This window comes from Pseudorasbora parva, chromosome 11 (genome assembly GCF_024679245.1).
Source record: "Pseudorasbora parva isolate DD20220531a chromosome 11, ASM2467924v1, whole genome shotgun sequence".
Taxonomy (NCBI): Eukaryota; Metazoa; Chordata; class Actinopteri; order Cypriniformes; family Gobionidae; genus Pseudorasbora; species Pseudorasbora parva.
The window spans coordinates 30,859,366-30,879,424 of record NC_090182.1 but is presented as its reverse complement, the minus strand read 5'-3'; the positions used below and the strand labels follow the sequence as shown (position 1 = coordinate 30,879,424).

Genomic DNA, 20,059 nt, shown 5'->3' with positions numbered 1-20,059 from the left:
CGTTCGTTCGTTCGTTCGTTCGTTCATTCGTTCGTTCGTTCGTTCGTTCATTCATTCATTCATTCATTCATTCATTCATTCATTCATTCGTTCGTTCGTTCGTTCATTCATTCATTAATTCGCTCGTTCATTCATTTATTCATTTATAAAAATAAAAAAATAACAATTGTGATTTAAGCAATTTTGAGCGTGACATGGTTGTTGGTGCCAGATGAGCAGGTCTGAGTATTTCACAATCTGCTCAGTTACTGGGATTTTCACACATAACCATTTCTAGGGTTAACAAAGAATGGTGTGAAAAGGGAAAAACATCAGTATGCGGCAGTCCTGTGGGAGAAAATGCCTTGTTGATGCTTGAGGTCAGAGGAGAATGGGCCGACTTATTCAAGCTGATAAAAGAGCAACTTTAACTGAAATAACCACGCGTTACAACCAAGATATGCAGCAAAACATTTGTGAAGCCACAACATACACAACCTTGAGGCGGATGGGCTACAACAGCAGAAGACCTCACTGGGTACCACTCATGTCCACTACAAGTAGGAAAAAGAGGATACAAATTGCACAAGCTCACCAAAATTGGACAGTTGAAGACTGGAAAAATGTTGTCTGGTCTGATGAGTCTCGATATCTGTTGAGACATTCAGATGATAGAGTCAGAATTTGGCGTAAACAGAATGAGAACATGGATCCATCATGCCTTGTTACCAATGTGCAGGCTGGTGGTGGTTGTATAATGGTGTGGGGGATGTTTTCTTGGCACACTTAAGACTCCTTAGTGCCAATTGGGCATTGTTTGAAATGCCAAGGGCTACCTGAGCATTGTTTCTGACCATGTCAATCCCTTTATGACCAACATGTACCTATCCTCTGATGGCTACTTTCAACAGGATAATGCACAATAGGATTGGGATGGTTTGCGTTTTACCGCAATACCACGGTCACGTGATGCCTACCGCAGGTCTGAGCTCATCACCGCTATCACCAAAAAATAAAAAATAAAAAGTTTACATACCAGCATTCATATTTTTTGCTAGAAAAACTAGCATGTTCATTTTGTGATTTGTTTTTTATTTGTATAAAAAATATAGGTTACTCTGTATTTTATCTCTTTACATAAATACTATTTTCTACTTAAAAACAAAATGTTGTTATTTTACTAACCCAAATAAGGACTCATCCGCGGTAGGTTGCACGTGAGGGAAAAAAAGCTTGCTTCCACTTAGGAGGAGTTGTGCACTTTTTTTTAAATATATAGGCCTACCTTTAATATTATTTTCTACTTAAAACTATAATTTTTTAACTATAATATTGACCCAGTATTTTGTATGTGAACGCTGTTTTACGTGATTTTTATGGGAATAAATCGCATCGCAGCCATGAAAACAGGCTATGGATTCATGCCGAATAAGAGAGGGAGCCTGAGCCCAATTTAAGATTTGCCAGCTTTTTAATTCTGTTTTGCGATCTGGTCATTCAAAATTCTGATTTCCGTGAATTTTAACAATAGGTCTAACGTTAGTCCATTTTATCCCATGGGACCTCTCGTTTCTTTTCCCAAATCTTCACTCGCATCATACGCATTTTTGCAGGGAATTATAAATGTTTCTTCCTTTCGTTTGCTTAAGTCTATTATACCCATTCACATCTTTTACTGTGGTAAAGTAGAAAAACACAGATGAAAATTTTATTTAACACAGTTTGTGCTTGTTATTAGACTTGATGTACGTCAAGTTTATTTGAATAGTGCAGTTCACACGCAACGATTTTACTTTCATTTTCTCTAGCAGTGCATAATGAAACATAGCCTAAATGTCTTGACCCTGTGGAAGATAAAACTTGCAACAAGTGTTCCTTTGCAACATCAGGACAAAACATGAAGACAAAGATATTCGAGGTCTTGCCAGCTCGTGTCGTGTCGTGTGTTTTTTTTTTTTTTTTTTTATTACGGGTTTAAAAGCAGTTTACCACTGAAATGCGGGAATTTCTTGCTTTCCAACCGTGGTGAGAAAAAAAAAATCCATACCATCCCAGCCCTAAAGCACAAAGCTTGAATCATTTCAAATTGGTTTCTTGATCGTGACAATGAGTTCACTGTACTAAAACGGCCCCCATATTCATGCCCTGGATGTGCATCCCACAAATCTCCATCAATGGGCCAACATTTCTAAAGAATGCTTTCAGCACCTTGTTGCCACGTAGTAGAATTTTAGATTTAAACTAACACAGCACTTTTGTTTTTGCCTCCATTATTAATCTCAAAGATCTGTAACCAAAAGTAATATTTCTCTCAAATATATATATATATATATATATATATATATATATATATATATATATATATATATATATATATATATATATTTTTTTTTTTTTTTAATCTTTTAAAATCTGTGTTAGTGAGCACTTCTCCTTTGCCAAGATAATCCATTCTCCTCTTCTCCTCTTCTCCTCACAGGCATGGTATATCAAGTTGCTGATTAGACAGCATGATTATTGCACAAGTATGGCTTAGGCTGGCCACAATAAAAGGCCACTTTATAATGTGCATTTTTATTACACAGCAAAATGCCACAGATGTCGCAAGTTTTGAGGGAGCATGCAAGTGGGATGCTGACTGCAGGCATGTCCACCAGAGCTTTTACCCAATAACTGAATGCTTATTTCTTCATAAGCCATCTCTGAAAGTGTTTCAGAGAATTTGGCAGTTCAACCAATCGACCTCATAACCGCAAACCATTTGTAACCACGCCAGCCCAGGACCTCCACATTCAGCATCTTCACCTCCAAAATTGCATTAGACCAGCCAGCCGGACAGCTGCTGCAACAAATGGTTTGCATAAGCAAAGAATTTCTGCACAAACTGTCAAAAACAATCTCAGGGAAGCTCATCTGCATGCTTGTCGACCTGACTGCAGTTCGTTGCAACTTGACTTGAGCAGGCAAATTCGATGGCGTCTGGCACTTTGAAGAGGTGTTCTCTTCATGGATGAATCACGGTTTTCACTGTAAAGATGCAGATGGCAGACAGCGTGTATGGCATTGTGTGGGTGAGTGGTTTGCTGATGTCAAAGTTTCGGATCGAGTGGCCCATGGGATATGGTATGGGCGTATGTTATTAACAACAAACACAGGTAGATTTTATTGATGGCATTTTGAATGCAAAGAGATAACTTGATGAGATCCAAAGGCCCACTGCTGAGCCATTCTGTACACAGTTCCTGGAAGCTGAAAACATCCCAGTTCTTGCATGGCCAGAATATTCACCGGACATGTGACAGCATGTTTGGGATGCTCTGGAACGGCATATAAGACCAGTTCATGCCAATATCCAGCAACTTCTCACAGCCATTGATGAGGAGAGGACCAACATTCCACAGGCCTCAATCAACAACCTGATCAACTCTATGCGAAGGAGACATGTTGCACTGCGTGAGGCAAATGGTACTCACATCAGATACTGACTGGTCTTAAATCTTAGATCTTAAACTGACTGGTCTTGGATCAGAAAAAGTTTTAGATCTTTCAAAAGTTCTTAGAGTTTCAGTTTGTGAAAAATGGGGGCAAAAACAAGTGTTGTGTTTATAATTTTTTTTCAGTGTAATTGAACTGGTCTGACACAATTTGGGATATTGTAATTAAGTTGTTAGAGCACAGGTGCCAGTCTTCTGCGTAATGGTAACCATTCTATATTAAAATAAAATAAAATAAAATAAAATAAAATAAAATAAAATAAAATAAAATAAAATAAAATAAAATAAAATAAAATAAAATAAAATAAAATAAAATAAAATAAAATAAAATAAAATAAAATAAAATAAAATAAAATAAAAATACAGATATTTCCCTTTAAATGTCCAACATTAATAACTAACATTAACTAACAACACTAAACACTAAAATAACACTTTATTCCCTAAATGTATACTTTCCTAATGCATTCCCTTGCAAAGCATGCTGGGAACTACAGATCAACTGCCCAGTTATGTCAACATAAATGATTCATGTTTTAAGACAGATAATTAAGTAAACATCAGTTTTAAAGGTCCCGTTCTTCTCCCGTTCTTTCGTTAGTGTGTAATGTTGCTGTTAGAGCATAAATAATACCTGTAAAATTATAAAGCTCAAAGTTCAATGCCAAGCGAGATATTTTATTTAACAGAAGTTCCCTTTCAAAGCTTACAGCGAACGGCCGGTTTGAACTAGAGCAGGAAGTTCAGGGATGTAATGACGTCACTAGAACCGTTTGTTGACTAACCCTCCGCCCACAAGAACACGCAAAATAGGGGGCGTGGTCTTGTTGCTCTTCCACGTGGAGAAGAGTGTGCATTCAGTGCTTGCATCTCCCCGTTATGTAAGAGGCGGGACCTTTCCGGGCAAAGTGCGCTAAGCTGCTGCCCAATCACAACATGGGAAGCGCTGGCCCAATCAGAACTCGTTACGTATTTCTGAAGGAGGGACTTCATAGAACAAGGAAATCATCAGGCCGTTTTTAGGACAGAGAAAACAGCGGCGTACAGATAAGTCAATTGTGTGAAAAATACTGTTTTTTTACACGCAAAATATGAACTCATGTTTCAACTAAAAAAAAAAAAACATGAATGTTATTTTGCACACTGTAAACATAATCAAAGTTTAGAAAACATGCAAAGAATGGGACCTTTAAATATATTAGGTTGATTGAACACAATTAGATTCAGTTGTTAGATATGTTATACAATTAGATATGTTTAAGTAAAGTGAACAGAATTCAAACGTGCTCCAGAAATGTTTCTGTCTAAGGAACATTTATAAAAGCTCCTTAAATGCCATATTTGAACTAAGGCCTAATCCTGACTTAATATATGCCCAGTCTGTGAAACCAGGACTTTATATTTTAAGTTCATTGCAAAATAACTGATCACATCTACATGTTTCAGTTGACCAAATTGCATCAATTCACAGAATTTCAATGCGGCCAACTGAAAAATGCATAATTTCCCAGAATTTCAATTCAGCCAACTGAAAAATTTATTCCTGTAACGGCAGAGATGATTGTTGAGTCCTTTTGGCACAACATACTTTTCCATCCTAATAGTGATTTCTCAGATTGTTTGATTCTCTACACAATCTGAAATTGCTCCTTATGTATATGAGTAGTGTAGTTATACACTGGGAATTAAGCAATACAAGTTTTTAAAGATTACAGCACAATGCTAACAGGTTTAAGCATTAGTGTTAAAATCAATTTCCCTATGTGAAAATTAAAATAATATTTATTTATTTAACCTGCCTAATGTGCTTTATTGATTTAAAAAAGGGGATTTCAGCAGTGTAAAGAGTGGGATGGGAAGTTTTTTAGAACTTCACTCTGAGCTCTTTAGACTGTAACCTTACATACAAATAAGCAACACAATTCTTTTCAAATTATCACTGCTGCCTCTTCAGTCTTACATTATACATAGTTTGATCAATGCTTTATATAAAACCTGACAAACAAAGTTATATCCTCGTATCATCTGCCAGCTGAAAATCAATCATTAGATGCTACTGTAGTTCCAAACAGCCAGCTGGAACTGAAGCCCTCACTCTCTAGCTTAGATGTTATTTTAGTTTTCCATTGACGTATTACTCATGCAGAAGAAGACACGTATTGCTCCGTAATAAGATGATGTGGCCGCTCAGAGATCTGCTCAGAAAACTTGGCGCATTATGCTTAATTATTTATCGAACGAAAGGGTTTTTGAGCTTAAGTGAATGAAATCTTACAGCAAGGGACCATGTTTTTGAGAAGGTTACAGTAGACTATGCATTTTCATAATGAAGAAGACTTAAAAAGGTAACTACTTTTCTAGGATTTACTGTTTATCCACATGTGTTCCATCAGAGTAGCCACCGACGTCAATAAATTGTCCTACATTGCCAGCAGCGGCAGTGAAAAAGTGCAAGAGTCATCTGTTATACTACACCAGGCCACCGCGGAATATTGGTCAGCGGCGACAGGACACTTTAAAATAAAAAGGCTGACTTTGATGCCCCGATAGGGCACAGCAAGGAGATGAATTGAGAGTAAACTCTGTGTTGAAACTCATAAATCTCACATTACAGGCCATATTCAGCTGGGAACATTCAGCATGAGCTGCAGCCCAGTGTCTTTTTTTTTTTTCATGAGTAGCCATCTTACTAATTACTCGACATGCCGGTTTTAGCACTGTGGTCATGACTGAATGCTTGTCCTTGGTAAGTTAGCAAGCTGAATATGCTTTAAAAATTCCCCCGTGATTGTTATCAAGCTGTCAGAAAATAGATAGGCCAAAAAAAGGAAAGAAACTGCTATAGGATGGTTCGAGTGCCTCGGCATCCCCCCGCCTCACCCCCGCCGTTCTGCCGAGGTCTGATGTTTGCATTGTGACGAGAACTACAAAAGAGTCTCCGATGAATTCAAGCTGTGGTCGATGTGAGCAGGGGGTCAAGAAAATGTGGTATGTCTGGGTGACCTTAATCACACACAGGTTCAGGCGGACTCCGGTTTCACTTGTGGGCCTTATTTCAGGTCACTGCCTCAAAGTCAAAGGAGGGCACAGTCATTATCTCCAGCAGGAGAACCCAATCATCCACACAAAGAAATGAGCTCTGTTCTCACAATGCACTCAAGTGTTGTCCATCTCCCTGGGCTGAACACATGTATTCGCTGTACGTGCTAATCTATGAAGTGAATTAGCCGTAAGGAATTTGTCCTGGTCTGCTCGCTGTTGCCTCGGCACACAAAGCAGATTTACAACCCATCAAACAGCAATGGTACTGAACCAACATCAAAACCAGTGCCTGGAAAATAGACTGTATTAGTCATATTGTGCATTAGGGATGGCTATAATGGCTAGCCGCTCTGTCTGCTGTGTCTATTATTGACATTACACATACAATAAATGTATTACATTATTCATATATATATATATATATATATATATATATATATATATATATATATATATATATATATATATATATATATATATATATATATATATATATATATATATATATATATATATATATATATATATATGGGTTATTTTTTATATGTTGTTTAGATACTATGTTGGTATCGCACATTTAAAAAGAGGGTAACACTTTAAGTTAATGCATCATTTATTTATATATAAAAAAAAATGAGCAATACACTTTTACAGTAGTTATTAATATTTGTTAATGCTAGTTAATACAAAATACAACTGTTCATTGTTAATTCATGTCCATTAAATAATATTAACATACACAATATTGGCTTGCTCAGTTGGGGACACTAAAATGCCAACTAAAGTTTTCAACTAAATATCCAAATCAAATGAATTACTAAATTAACTGTATCAACTTTATTGCTGATCAGCCCACATTGTCGCTATATGATAATATGAAATGAGGTGATAACATCACCGGTTTCTCCAGAACAACGAATTTTGTTGTAATATTGTCCTGTTTAACACTGTGAAGCTGCTTTGAAACAATCGTCATTGTAAAAGCGCTATATAAACAAAGTTGACTTCACTTGACAACTTTTAAATTTTAGTAATGTATTAGTAAATGTTTGAATAAACATTAACTGAGATTAATAAATCATTTAGGGCCTAGTTTCACAGACAGGGCTTAGAATAGGGCAACATTAGGCCTATTAGAGTATTTAAGAATCTTTTAGAAAGAAGAAGAAAAAAACTATAATGTTACCAATCTTTTTGCAAAGTCAATCAGGGTTATTGTCTCTCCAAACATCCCAAATGTACATTTTATGGAGAAATGTAGCTATGGGGTCAACCAGAACCATTGCTCCTGTAAATACTGCAGCTGAGCTTCTGTAAACTCTTTGTAGAGTTGATTTAGAGCTATCAGGCTCTAAATCAAGTTAGACAGAGCTGCCAGTCCACAGGCACTCTCGCCTATGTTTAATTAGTACAGATTGACTCCCTCATCATCAGAGTGTGACACGAGCACCACTGAGGCCACAATGGCGCTCATATCCCTCATTGATTTCAGTATCATTCAGTAAGATCGCTTTGTTGTGTCACCGATGTGTCTTTCCACCTGAAGTCCTTGCCACGCAAACAAATGGAAAACAAGCACAGCAAACACTCTACACTTAAAGCTTGACAGCACTTTAGTCAGACTTCAAACTATGTGTGACTGCAGCAAAATGACGATCTGTTCTGGTGAAGGCTGAGGTGAATACATTTCATCTCGTGAGATCTAACCAGCCAAAAACATCACAAATAACTACGGCGTCAGCAGAAATCACATGCAATAATCCGTTTAACTGATCTATCAAAGGTAGACTTCACATGCTCGGCTAATGAATCAGTTATGACTCCCGGTCTGATTGTTTCGGAGGGTTCGAAAGAGTTTTAACACATTTCACTTGATTGCATGAGCTCAGCTGTTCGTTTTAAGAGACAGTGGCTCAATGTTTTGGGGGAGGAATAACATTATCTGTCCATTTGCTTGGTTTCTGTTTATTGAGATTTATCATGCCCACCATCCATGGCACTCCAAAGGCATCGCCCCATGCAGACAGATTGCAGAACAGCCAAAGCCCATTTGCATTTAAACATGGCAGGATGGAAAAAATAAAAGAGAGAGAGAGAGAGAGAGAGAGAGAGAGAGAGAGAGAGAGAGAGAGAGAGAGAGAGAGAGAGAGAGAGAGAGAGAGAGAGAGAGAGAGAGAGCAATATGAAAGTACATGGCTCACAAACTGTCTTTTATCTGGCGATAAAACAAATTTAAAATATACAACATTTGAAAGAACAATGACCATATGAGATGTTTATGCCTTTATGTGTTGTCAAAACATCAATGAGCTTTGAAAAAGGCAGATGCTTTGGTCTGGTCTTATAATTTCATTTATTTATTTATAAAAAAAAATACAATAAAATAAAAATTGTCCCGAAATATGATCCAAGCCGTTCTGTTGAAATATTAAAATCTCAAACACTTTGAAAGGTGCGCTTTAGGTGTATTTACAGCGCAAAAGAGAAGTGCTTGGTTTGAAAAAGCATTTGTTTCATTTTAGCATTGAAAAGGTGTTTTAAAAAATGTGTTTCATAAAGGAGCGTAAGACTGCACCCAAGGAAAGTCATTTATCTTTCAGCGCCTCTTTGTCCTATTTATTTAGAAAATATACACAATTTTTCAAGCACCCATCATGTGTGACAAAAGCCACTACTGTTAGATGGAGGGAAGCAAAGAGTACGGCGAGGTAATAAACAATACAGTAGCTTTCAAAGTGCTTACTAGGCAAGCAGCAGGCATCCGAAGGCATGCGGGGTCTACAGGGCAGCTCTCTGGGGCCGACAATCTGTACGAACAGTATATGTTTCCAGCTCCTGCTCACATTCCCCTGAACAGCAGGTCTGCCTCTCTTACATTTGACTGCCTGCAGCCAGATTTAATCTAATGAACGCATAATGGCACACACACTATCCTATAATGAAATCTTCTCGGGTCTGTTTTGCAATGTAATACCGAGCTGACATTTTGTTGACATTCCAGATCAGGATTTTGTACTCGAGTCAAAAGCAAGACAAAGTTTGTATGTCATAAATATATAATGATTTTTACTACGAATAGTGATCTTAAAAATAGCAACATTTCTGCCCTGATATTGACATTTGCTAATAACCTCTGCCAGTAAATTAACTTTGGAAGAATGTCAATTCAAACTGCCGAAATTCTAATTTCTTTGTCTGTCCGCTCTCATTTACCGTCCTCTTAACACGCCTGCTGCACAGGCCGCAGAGGGATGCGTATTAAAACGCTTTTGATCACACAGTTTTGTCCAGTAAAAAAGGAAATCTAATTGAATTAAATTCCAGTTTGCATTTTTTGACCACACTCTACAATGTTGATATATTCTGTTAACACTTTTTTCCCCTCTGGTCTAGCAGTCTTCACCTTTAAAAGTGCATTTGTATGGTCGCCTGGCTACGTGACGTCCATACGGCATCCACTTTTGTCGTTCCGAGCTCTAATGAGACTTCTGCGGACTAATTAGAGAAATATGTCTTGGTCGCGCTTGTTGTCCATCCCTGATGATGAGGTGGTTAAAACATAGGGATACAAAAACTAAAGGTTCATTGTAATGTGTTGATAGAATTTGCTTCACTATAGCATTAATTAACTAGCAAAGGATATTTAATAGAAAAACAAGATTATACACTGCCCGTTTGAATTAATTTTTCTTTTCTTTTTTTCTTCAGCAAGAGCAAGGATGTATTAAATTGAGAAAAGTTATAGTGGAGACATTTATAAATGTCTATTTCAAATTCCTTTTGAACTTTCTATATATGAGGAATTGGTTTCATCGTTAATGATAGTAAGAAATGTAAGAATTTTTTATTTGTTCATATTTTTTATTTTTTTACCAGTAAATCAGCATAGCATGATTTCTGAAGGATCATGTGACACTGAAGACTGGAGTAGTGATGCTGAAAATTCAGCTTTGATATAGGAATAAATTACAATTTAAAACATTAAAGTAGAAGGAATTATTTTAAATGGCAATGCTATTTCAAAAATGTCCAATTTCTACTGGATTTTAAACATATTACCGACCCCAAACTTTGTGTGTTTCAGTGTTCCTTTTATTTATTTTCAAATGTCATAAATGCTATTCATTAATGCTATTCAAATTCATAATGCTATTCAGACCGGGCTTAAGAGCGACGGCTGTCTGTTCAGAGCGACAAACGCAAGCCTCGTTGAGAGACAGCTCTGTTGAGGGGCTATTATATAGTCAACAAAGTAACAACGGCTTGGAGCAAATCGCTTGTCCATTGTGTGGTCAAACATTGTTCAGAGCAGGGTTCAAAAGCCTGCCCTAATTGGGTCTCACTCTAGAGACGTCTACTCCATGTCAGCTATGTAGCATAAACTCTGCGGCAGAGCGGAGCAGAGGGTGTCTGAGGCTCAGTGATTAGCACCCTGCCCAGTTAATTTTAGCAAGGTTTGAAACAGGACTAATCAGGAATTAAGAGTCGGCATCCACCCTAAACCGCCTTCTTTACGCCATCACACTTTCAGGATGGAAAAAAGGCAATTGTCTGCTGTCTCCGATTATCCCCAGGAAAGCCTATAATCTGGCTGACAGTACTTAAGGAGTCAAGCAGCAAATAAACAACATTGATTATCATCCACTGTTCTCTCTCTCTCCCCCCCACCCCCCAATTTTTTTTTTTTGTCCTGTATATAGATGAGGAAGTTTGGTGGCTCCAGCCCCCCTTCTTACCATCTGCTTCAACAAATGTTAAGGCTGGGTAAATACCCCTGAGTCCTCTGTCCAAACCAGATTATCAGCTATTCTAAGACGGGGCTGTGCTCTTATCGTCTTCCAATCTCTTTTGCGAGCGTAAATCAAGAAATCTGTGCTGGATTACCTGGATTACAGTGGCTCTGAACAGTGTCTTTAAGTCAACGCCTCCCACCCTTACTTTAGCCGATCTTCTGCTTAACCACTTAGAAAAGATCTCATGCAAATGTCTTGTGACACTCAGCTGGTCATTCTTTCCACACGGCACTATTCCTAGAAATAAGATCTGAAGATGGAGGAACTGCTTTCTTTGAAAATTACATAAAGGCAGGTAGTTCACCTATAAATGGCACGCATGTCATAATTTACTCGCCCTCGAGTCGTTCCAAGCCTGCTTGACTTTCTTTTCACGGTTGAACACAAAACGAGACAACTTGAAAAATGCCCATGCTGCTCTTTTCCATACAATGAAAGTCAATTTTTTGGAAAAAATAAAAAAAACTTTTGTCTTGAAAGAAAAGATTTTGAGAAGCATGAGTATATAATGACAGCGTTTTCATTATAACTGGGTGAATTATGTCATATGAGCCAATGTTCATGAACCAATGCATGTTACGCATATAATAAGCAAATATATTTCACAAAGCAGCACTTTTTTTAATTTGCCTTACAATGGAAATGAGACATGGTTTATACAAGATAACTCTTACAAAAGAAGCAAACTGGTTTGGAACAACATGAGGGCCATCAAACCAAGACAATATTGATTTTGGGTGAAGTATCCCCCGTTAACACATCATGCCATTAATAAATAAGTAAACAGTTAATTGTATATTATGTCTTGCAGAGCAGTGCAAAGATGTGGCACACAAAAGATACCTTGCTAGGATGACAATGCAGACAAAATGAAAAACAAGCTCTGGAAATTGAATTCTGATCTCTTGTTTTAGAAGAATGTATTTCTTAGATGGTGTCCTCTGGAAGATTAGTGTATAACAGCGTTCTTCAATTGAATTTCGAGAGCATTTAATCAGACAGCAGTGTATTTATTTTGAAGCTTTTTTTACATTCTCCCTTTGGAATAATAAGCCTATACAACCTGGCAATCCTAGACAAACAAGAACGACAATCATGTTTAAAAGCAAGTCCTAATCTCCTCCGAAAACCAACAAAAAGCTATACGGCTGTAGAGCTGCTTTAATGCCACTCGTGTTCCATTTAGGACAATCTCGTCTGCATTAGGATGCTTCTGAATGCGTGAAACAGACTCCCTAATTGGCAAAAAACATTCCTCAATTCTGAACTGAAAGAAATGTATGCATATATACAGATTTATAATCCATTTCATTAATCAATAACGTTAATATCAGCTATCTCACAGCAATTGTATGTAAATCTATGCAGCCTAAAAATAGTTATCACTGTGTGGCTTGTGAATATTTATACCATTGTACTTTTAACCAATGGGCATATTTTAACAAGCCATAGCGACAACCGGCGTCTTTGAGATCCGCTTTGATTTTTGAACCCACAAATGTAGTATTGCAAAAAAGGCATGATTGAATTATTCAGTTTGGCAGAGATTTGGCAGCAGGAGTACGCTGCACTGCCTTGAGTGCAAATAACAGAGACCATCTTCCTGTTTCCTACACCGCTGCACAGAAAATGCATAAATAGCACTACATAGAGATAATCAGCAAACCCTCTGGGGCTTGGACACAATATTCTCAGTCTGCAGTAATTCCCTCGTGTACCTGATCATTTATAACGACGGACGACTCTCCGGTACCCTCAAATCTCGGCCCCATTCTGCCCCTCTGTGTGTGATGTAATACTAAGGACACAGGATATGATCGATATGAATTATAAATACGATCTCAAGACATATGTTTTGTTGCACTTTCTCAGCAATCTGATCCTAGTCTGTCCTCCTCGAGATACATTTTGTCATTCTAAAGTCCAGCCGATTTATTAATTCATGAGCTCTCCTATGGTGCAGTACTCTCATAGTCAGCACCTGCTGGAGAGGTACTTTCATAGGCATTCAGAGTCAAGTAATGCAATTCCACACTGGTTTCACTTTCATTGTGCTGTGGCAGTGCAGCTTGTTTGGAATCATTACGTTTCCTTTAATTAATCAAAATTAAATGCAACTCCTTATTTATTTTTAGAAATAATGTATGCATGTATTCTTTCCCACCAACACACGAAGGAAAGGAAAAAATCAAGCAATGTGTTTCTGAGAATTTTAACACTGAGCAAAGTCAGATGTGAAAGTCAAGTGCAAAAGTAACATTCAAACAATAGTTTTTAATTTAACGCTGTTTCTTCATTGACTCACCCTGATGTCGTTCCAAATCTGTATGACTTCCTTCCGTAGAACACAAAAGAAGAATTGCTTTGCTTCATATAACGCAAGTGGGGTCCAAAACACCATGAACCCCACTGCTGGGGACTGTCTCTTATTCACACAAGGCTGCATTTATTTGAAAACAGTAACATTTTGACACATTATTACAATTTCAAATAACTGTTTTCTATTTCAATGTCTTTTTTATGTATTTATTTTATGTCTTCATTACTTCAGTCTTCAAATCATTCTAATATACCTGATTTGATGACCTAAAGAAGCATATTATCATATTATTATACTAGCTTATGTTGAAAACAATTGCTGAAAGGGTTATTTAACCCAAAAATGAAAAGTATCTCAACATGTACTCACTTTTAAATCATCCTAGGTGTATATGATATTCTGCTATCAGATATATATATAGTGAATGGCAGCCCAAAATTTTAAGCCCCAAAAAGTGTATCTATCCATTATAAAAGTAATTCATATGGCTCTGGGAGTTTAATAAAGGCCTTCTGACAATGGGTTTGTGTAAGAAAAATATCCATATTCAACACATTTTAAAGTAAAAATATCTAGCTTCCGGCAGACCGTCTTCCGTATTCAACTTACAGAAAAAGTGTAATGCCTCTCTCTGTTCAAAATGCTTGCGTGCTACATCCAACATCATCAAGCCTGTTACGCTTTTTTATGATACATCCGACGTCATCGTATAACATGTTAAATATGGATTTTATTTTAACCCTTAGAGCCATGAGGATTACTGTTATAATGGATGGTTACACTTTTTTTGGGATTTAAATTGGATTCACTAATGCATGGAAGATGTAACTCCGAATGTATTCATCTGAAAGAAGAATATCATATACAGGATGGCTTGACAGTGAGTGAATCATGGGGTAATTTTCATTTTTGGGTGAACTATCCCTTTAATATTGTTTGTGGAAAATAGATTTTTTGGTGAAAAGAAAGTTTAAAAGACAGCATTTATTTGAAAAACAAATCCTTCGTAACATAGATGTCTCTACTATCAATTTTAAACAATCATTCTTGCTGAATAATGAAAAAAAATCTCACTTTGTTTGTAAATTGACTTCCACTTTATGGGTGAACTGTACAGTACCTTTAACAAGTTTAAGGTTGTTTTAGGCTAACGTTGTCAATCCCTGAGGCATCTCCTTTATTAATGCCGCAACTTTACAGGCTCAGTTAATCAGTCTCCTTATTGAAAGGTACGTTATTAGATTATGATCAAACATGCAGGTACTTTAGCGTTGTGCACACCCCATGGAGCCACATAATCCACGGTATGCGGCTAGCATTTCTGTTTGGTTCAATGAGAATTCTCTTTCCTCTAAATGCTGTCAAACAAATAATGCATTTAAGCTCAATGCCACAAATCAAGCAGAGCCAACACGCAAAACTCTCCTCAGCTGTCACAGTCAATTTGAAGAATAACAATGGCTAAATTACATATCTTAAAGAAACATAATTTGCCAGCAGATGGAGACCAATCTGTCGGAAGACTTTTGCCTATTCTTTAAATCCAAAGACAGTAAGACTCTCTGGAATATTTGATTATGATTGGTCGATTGTGGCATTCTGCGTTCAGATTTGTATAATGACCACTTGACAGTATAATTGACCGTTGTAAAAGTCAAATGATTTCCTACATGACTCCACATGATGGTCTTTTGTATAATTCTGTGGTCTTTTTCTTCTCAAACAACTGATAAAAAGATATTTACATGTATGTATTTGGGAGATCTTTTTATCCAAAGCAACTTATACTGCACTCAAGTTTTATATTTAAGGAATTCATGCATTCCCTGGGAACTAAAGCCATGACCTTGGCATTCCTAGCGCCATGCACTACTCTACTGTTTGAGATACAGATAGATAAAATCATATCAATTCAAATCACTATTTCATGTATACTACCTTATTTATTTGGTAGAAGCTGTGTTGTAGAAGCAGCAGCCTGCTGGTTGTACATTATCTCTTACATATTTGACACAGAATCGTTTGGTAGAACGCTCGTGCAAGCTGTGGTGAGCAAAAGTGTTTTACGAAAGAGCAAATGTGCTTTGGTGATGGTCTTATCTCTCAGCTGTTATGGAAGTGTGCATGCTAACACAGTCATGAGTGTACACACAGTTTAGCACACAGAGAGTTTACATTGCGATATTAATAGCAGGCTGACATTTGCACACTATACCTCAGAAAAGTAAGGAGACAAGCTCAACGTAGTGCATGCGCACCATTTTCTCTAATCACCAAGGACATATTTCCCTCAAGGGAAATGGTTAGCTCTCCAGTCTTGCAATTTAAAGTAACTTTGATAAGCAATTAAATTGTTTTCCATTGCGCCTCTCATTTCTCCCTTCTTTCATGTGAACTTCTGGAACAGATGCTTTGAAAATACATACATGGGAACAATGTCTGGCTCTTGGGCCTGCTCACAAACGGATGTTGAGGAAATACAGTTGTGTGATCAGTGAGCCTTAAAAATTTAAATTGTTCAGTCTTATAGAAAGGTATATTTCAATAGAGGCATAAATAAATGTGGTTGTGTAATTAATGTACACTGAAAAAAAAGTTGCTGCCTTAAATTTTTAAATATATTCAACTTGAATGTTTAAGTAATTTCAACTTAAAATTAAAATGATATAAAACATAAAAAGTTAAGGTAACACAAATTTTGATGAGATAGAGCAATGTTGCATTTGTTGTCATAAGATATTATAATATATATTTCATTATAATTTATATAATAAATTATATAATATTATAATTTATAATATCATAAGATATTATATATATATATATATATATATATATATATATATATATATATATATATATATATATATATATATATATATTTTTTTTTTTTTTTTTTTTTTTTTACAGTGTACAGAGTGTTTAAAGCTACACTGTGTAACTTTTTTAGTTTATTCTTAGCTTAAAACACTTAGTTGTTTCAAAAATATATGTGCTCATTAATGTATATTTACTTCTTTCAAGTAGTAAAGTATTTTTGTACGTTTATAATATCCCATTGAAAATACATATGGGTGAGGGGTTCGAATGCTGGTCGCCATATTGCCCCTCCATCTTGAAAGTACATTAGCCAAAGAGGGACATACCCGTAAATTCAAGCTTCGCTTTTCACGTTTTAACACTCAATGGCAGTCATGAATGAGGTCGAACTGGAAGCCATGGACTTGGACTAAATAGGACTAAATCTTGGACTAAATAGGCCACCATAGGATTTAAAACGAAATCGGAATTGAGAGGAACAGAAACAATTATTCACTGGATTGTCCTATAGCTTTTCATCACTAGATGGGGGAAAATATCACACAGTGTAGCTTTAAAGAGCCAGTGCGGATTCCCAGGAAAAGCAAGAATTGGCAAAAAATGTGTACCTTAAAATGCAATGTAAGTTGCTTTGGATAAAAGCGTCTGCCAAGTGTAAAGTGTAAGTGTAAACGAAAAAACAAAGTAATAATAAAGAAAAGTGAAAAGAAAAGTAAGTAATATATTCAATGGGGTGCAAAAATCAGAGACCAGATTGAAAATCGTTTTTTTTTTTTTTAATCCTCAAACGAGGATTCCCCCCCCCCCCCCCATTTATAATTAAAAAATGAGCATTACATTAGAAAACGACAATGCAGAAACATTATCACTAGACTTTTGGACCCCATTCCACATGAATGTAAAATTGTTTGGTTAATAAATGACGCATGGAAATGTGCAGTACAATGCAAAAGACTTTAATAAACTTCCAAAGCTCAAACATACATAAAACAGATATATACAGTTGACTTCACATATTGGCAAATCAAAGTAGAATACAAAGATAATGTAAGGTGCTTCATATAATGAAAGTGATGTGACCATCTCCCTTACATTAAAAAAAGTCCATCTCTTCTCCCCCCCTTCCATCGCAAAATATCCAGGCATGTCGGATCGCTTCTTGCACAGTGCTACAGTTTTATGTGTGAGTAATTCTGTGTTCCCTACTCCGGAGTGTTGCACTTGACACCACTAAGACATCTGATACCTCCGCAGGAATAAGAGGTCAAACATTTGGGCCCAAAGACACTTCTACAAATCAGTCCATTTGCTAAAAAGGAGTAAATTACTGCTTGAACAAAAGTGCTATCCATCAAAGCGATTTATTAGTGATGTGATAGTCATTCAAGACGGAAATATCCGACTATTAAGTTTCACAAAAGAGAGCTTTAGATGTGGGATGCTTGTTATCACGACTTTAAAGTGCTCATGTAGGGTGAGTTCTCGTTTGATTGTAAATTTATCGCTGTTGACATAAAATCTGAATAGTCCACGTTGTATTTTCGTGCTATGTATTATTTTCTACTTTTAATATACCTTTTTTTTCATCTTGGTTGTATGAATACATAGCATGTCAGTTTCAGAATATACAAACACCCAGGTGATGTAACTAAAACCTACCATCTCGTATGACAGTTTGCCGGAGGCTTTCTATTCAAAATCAGTTAAATACATCTCACAGGTTATATTGGCTCTGGTAAAAGCGAACTACAACAGACAACATATAAAGGTCAGACCCGGTGTCCCTTTCTACTGCGTACAAGGGGATTCTTTGATTAGAAAGCGGGAACGCTGTCCCATACGACTGCAGCTTAGTAAAGCATTAGGGCTATATTAGACTCTTCCACGTCCCGAATTCGGAGGCAATCAGTGTCACAGATAAAGCGTATTGGTACCTCCACGCATTTCAATGTTAGCCACACATTAACAAGCCTTGGCGATCAGTGACGAGGAATTCGTCGTATCAAGGCCGTGATAAAAGATCTATCGGATACGGCGCCTGTGCGAGCACATAATGAACAAATAAAACAGTAATAGCAGGATATCAAAAGATAGATAGAATAAAAAAAGGAAAACAGAAACAACCACCAGGCACGTCAAAGTTTCAACGAACTTTGTCTAATGTGTCAATCAAGAAAATCAGTGAACAAAATCAATAAATAGACACACAGACGACAAGGACTGTGATGCTGCTATACATAAATACATATCTATATAAACATCCTATACAGAGGCCTTTGACATATTCATATTCCATTTGGATAAGCAGAGTGGAGGTGTCTCTCGTGCCCTATTCGGTGCAACCGGTGAATGAGGACAAAAGGGTTTAAACAAAGCATTTCAAACCTCCTACAAGTCACAAGCAGAGTTTCGGGCGGATAAATTAGTCTGATGTCGCTCTCTAGGACTCGTTTGAGGCTGGAGATTCTGTACAGTTCGCGTTTTCACCTCTTCAGTGATTGCCTTCCTCTCCCTCCCTCCCTCTCTTTAGGAAATGGCAGCTAGAGATTGATTTTTATCCTGTGGGAGCGAGCTGTACCTGTGCCACAGAGTGTGCCATAGAGTGGTGGTTTCAGTGCCGTCTCCTGTAATATAGAGAGACAGACAGATATAGGGAGATTGTAGTTACAAAATCATCTGGCTTGCTAGGCTGCAGTATGTACTGTGTAAGATGATAATGAAGTCCTCTCTCTCTGGACATATACATTCACATGCATACATAAAGAGAGAGAAAGAAAAAGCATTCTTCAAGGAACAGACTGAAAGAGGTTTGGGCTATTTTTATCTCGTCGGATTTACCTTGAAGAATGCTGGGTGTTATCAACGGGTAAAAGTGACTAGTCAGTGCATGCAGGTAAACCAAATTGCTTTTTACATCCACCACGCTAGAGCGACACTCATTAATTGATGACAACAGGAAGCTCGTGTGACTAAAAATATTTTTAAAATTGTTGAAAAAAGAAAAAAAACTAGTAATGTTGTATTCATTATTACTTTTCTGAGTCAACCTCTTAAATTCAGAACTGAAATCTATATCGGCAAGCACCAGTGGATGTGAATGTCTAATAAGCATTTGCAAGAGAAAAGTACCATTTCAAAGCTCTTCATTGTTACTCTTCAACAAAAAAAAAAAAAAAAAAAAAACAATACGAAACCTAAGAGACTTTTCACACTGACAACAGTGACATTAAAGTGCAGCTTAACTGGTAGAACACAATGATAGCAATGTCAAGTTCTATTGAAAACACACATGCTGATCAAATGTATATAATGGATTTGTGTGTGTGTGTGTGTGTGTGTGTGTGTGTGTGTGTGTGTGTGTGTGTGTGTGTGTGTGTGTGTGTGTGTGTGTGTGTGTGTGTGTGTGTGTGTGTGTGTGTGTGTGTGTGTGTGCGTTTTTATGTGGTTTATGAGGACACAAATTTGTATAACTACATGGGTATTACACTGGTATTACACTATAAATGTGGTTTATTAGGAGATTTCAAATGTCCTCATAATTCAAATAGCTTTAAAAACATACTAAATGATGTTTTTTTGACAAAGTAAAAATGCAAAATGTTTCCTGTGAT

General features: G+C 36.9%; 1 protein-coding gene across 4 annotated transcripts in view; it reads right to left on the bottom strand.

Annotated features, from left to right (window-relative positions):
- The window catches only part of pcdh11 (protocadherin 11), a 241,307-nt gene that overhangs the window by 199,279 nt on the left and 21,969 nt on the right, over window positions 1–20,059 (bottom strand). The window contains exon 4 of one of the 4 annotated variants that reach the window (XM_067457783.1): window positions 17,384–19,072. The exons of the other annotated variants lie outside the window; for them this stretch is intronic. Coding sequence (XP_067313884.1) covers window positions 18,989–19,072 — 84 coding nt within the window. The 3' untranslated portion in view covers window positions 17,384–18,988. Of the gene's footprint in view, window positions 1–17,383; window positions 19,073–20,059 lie in introns of those variants that run through there. 4 annotated transcript variants of the gene reach the window in all.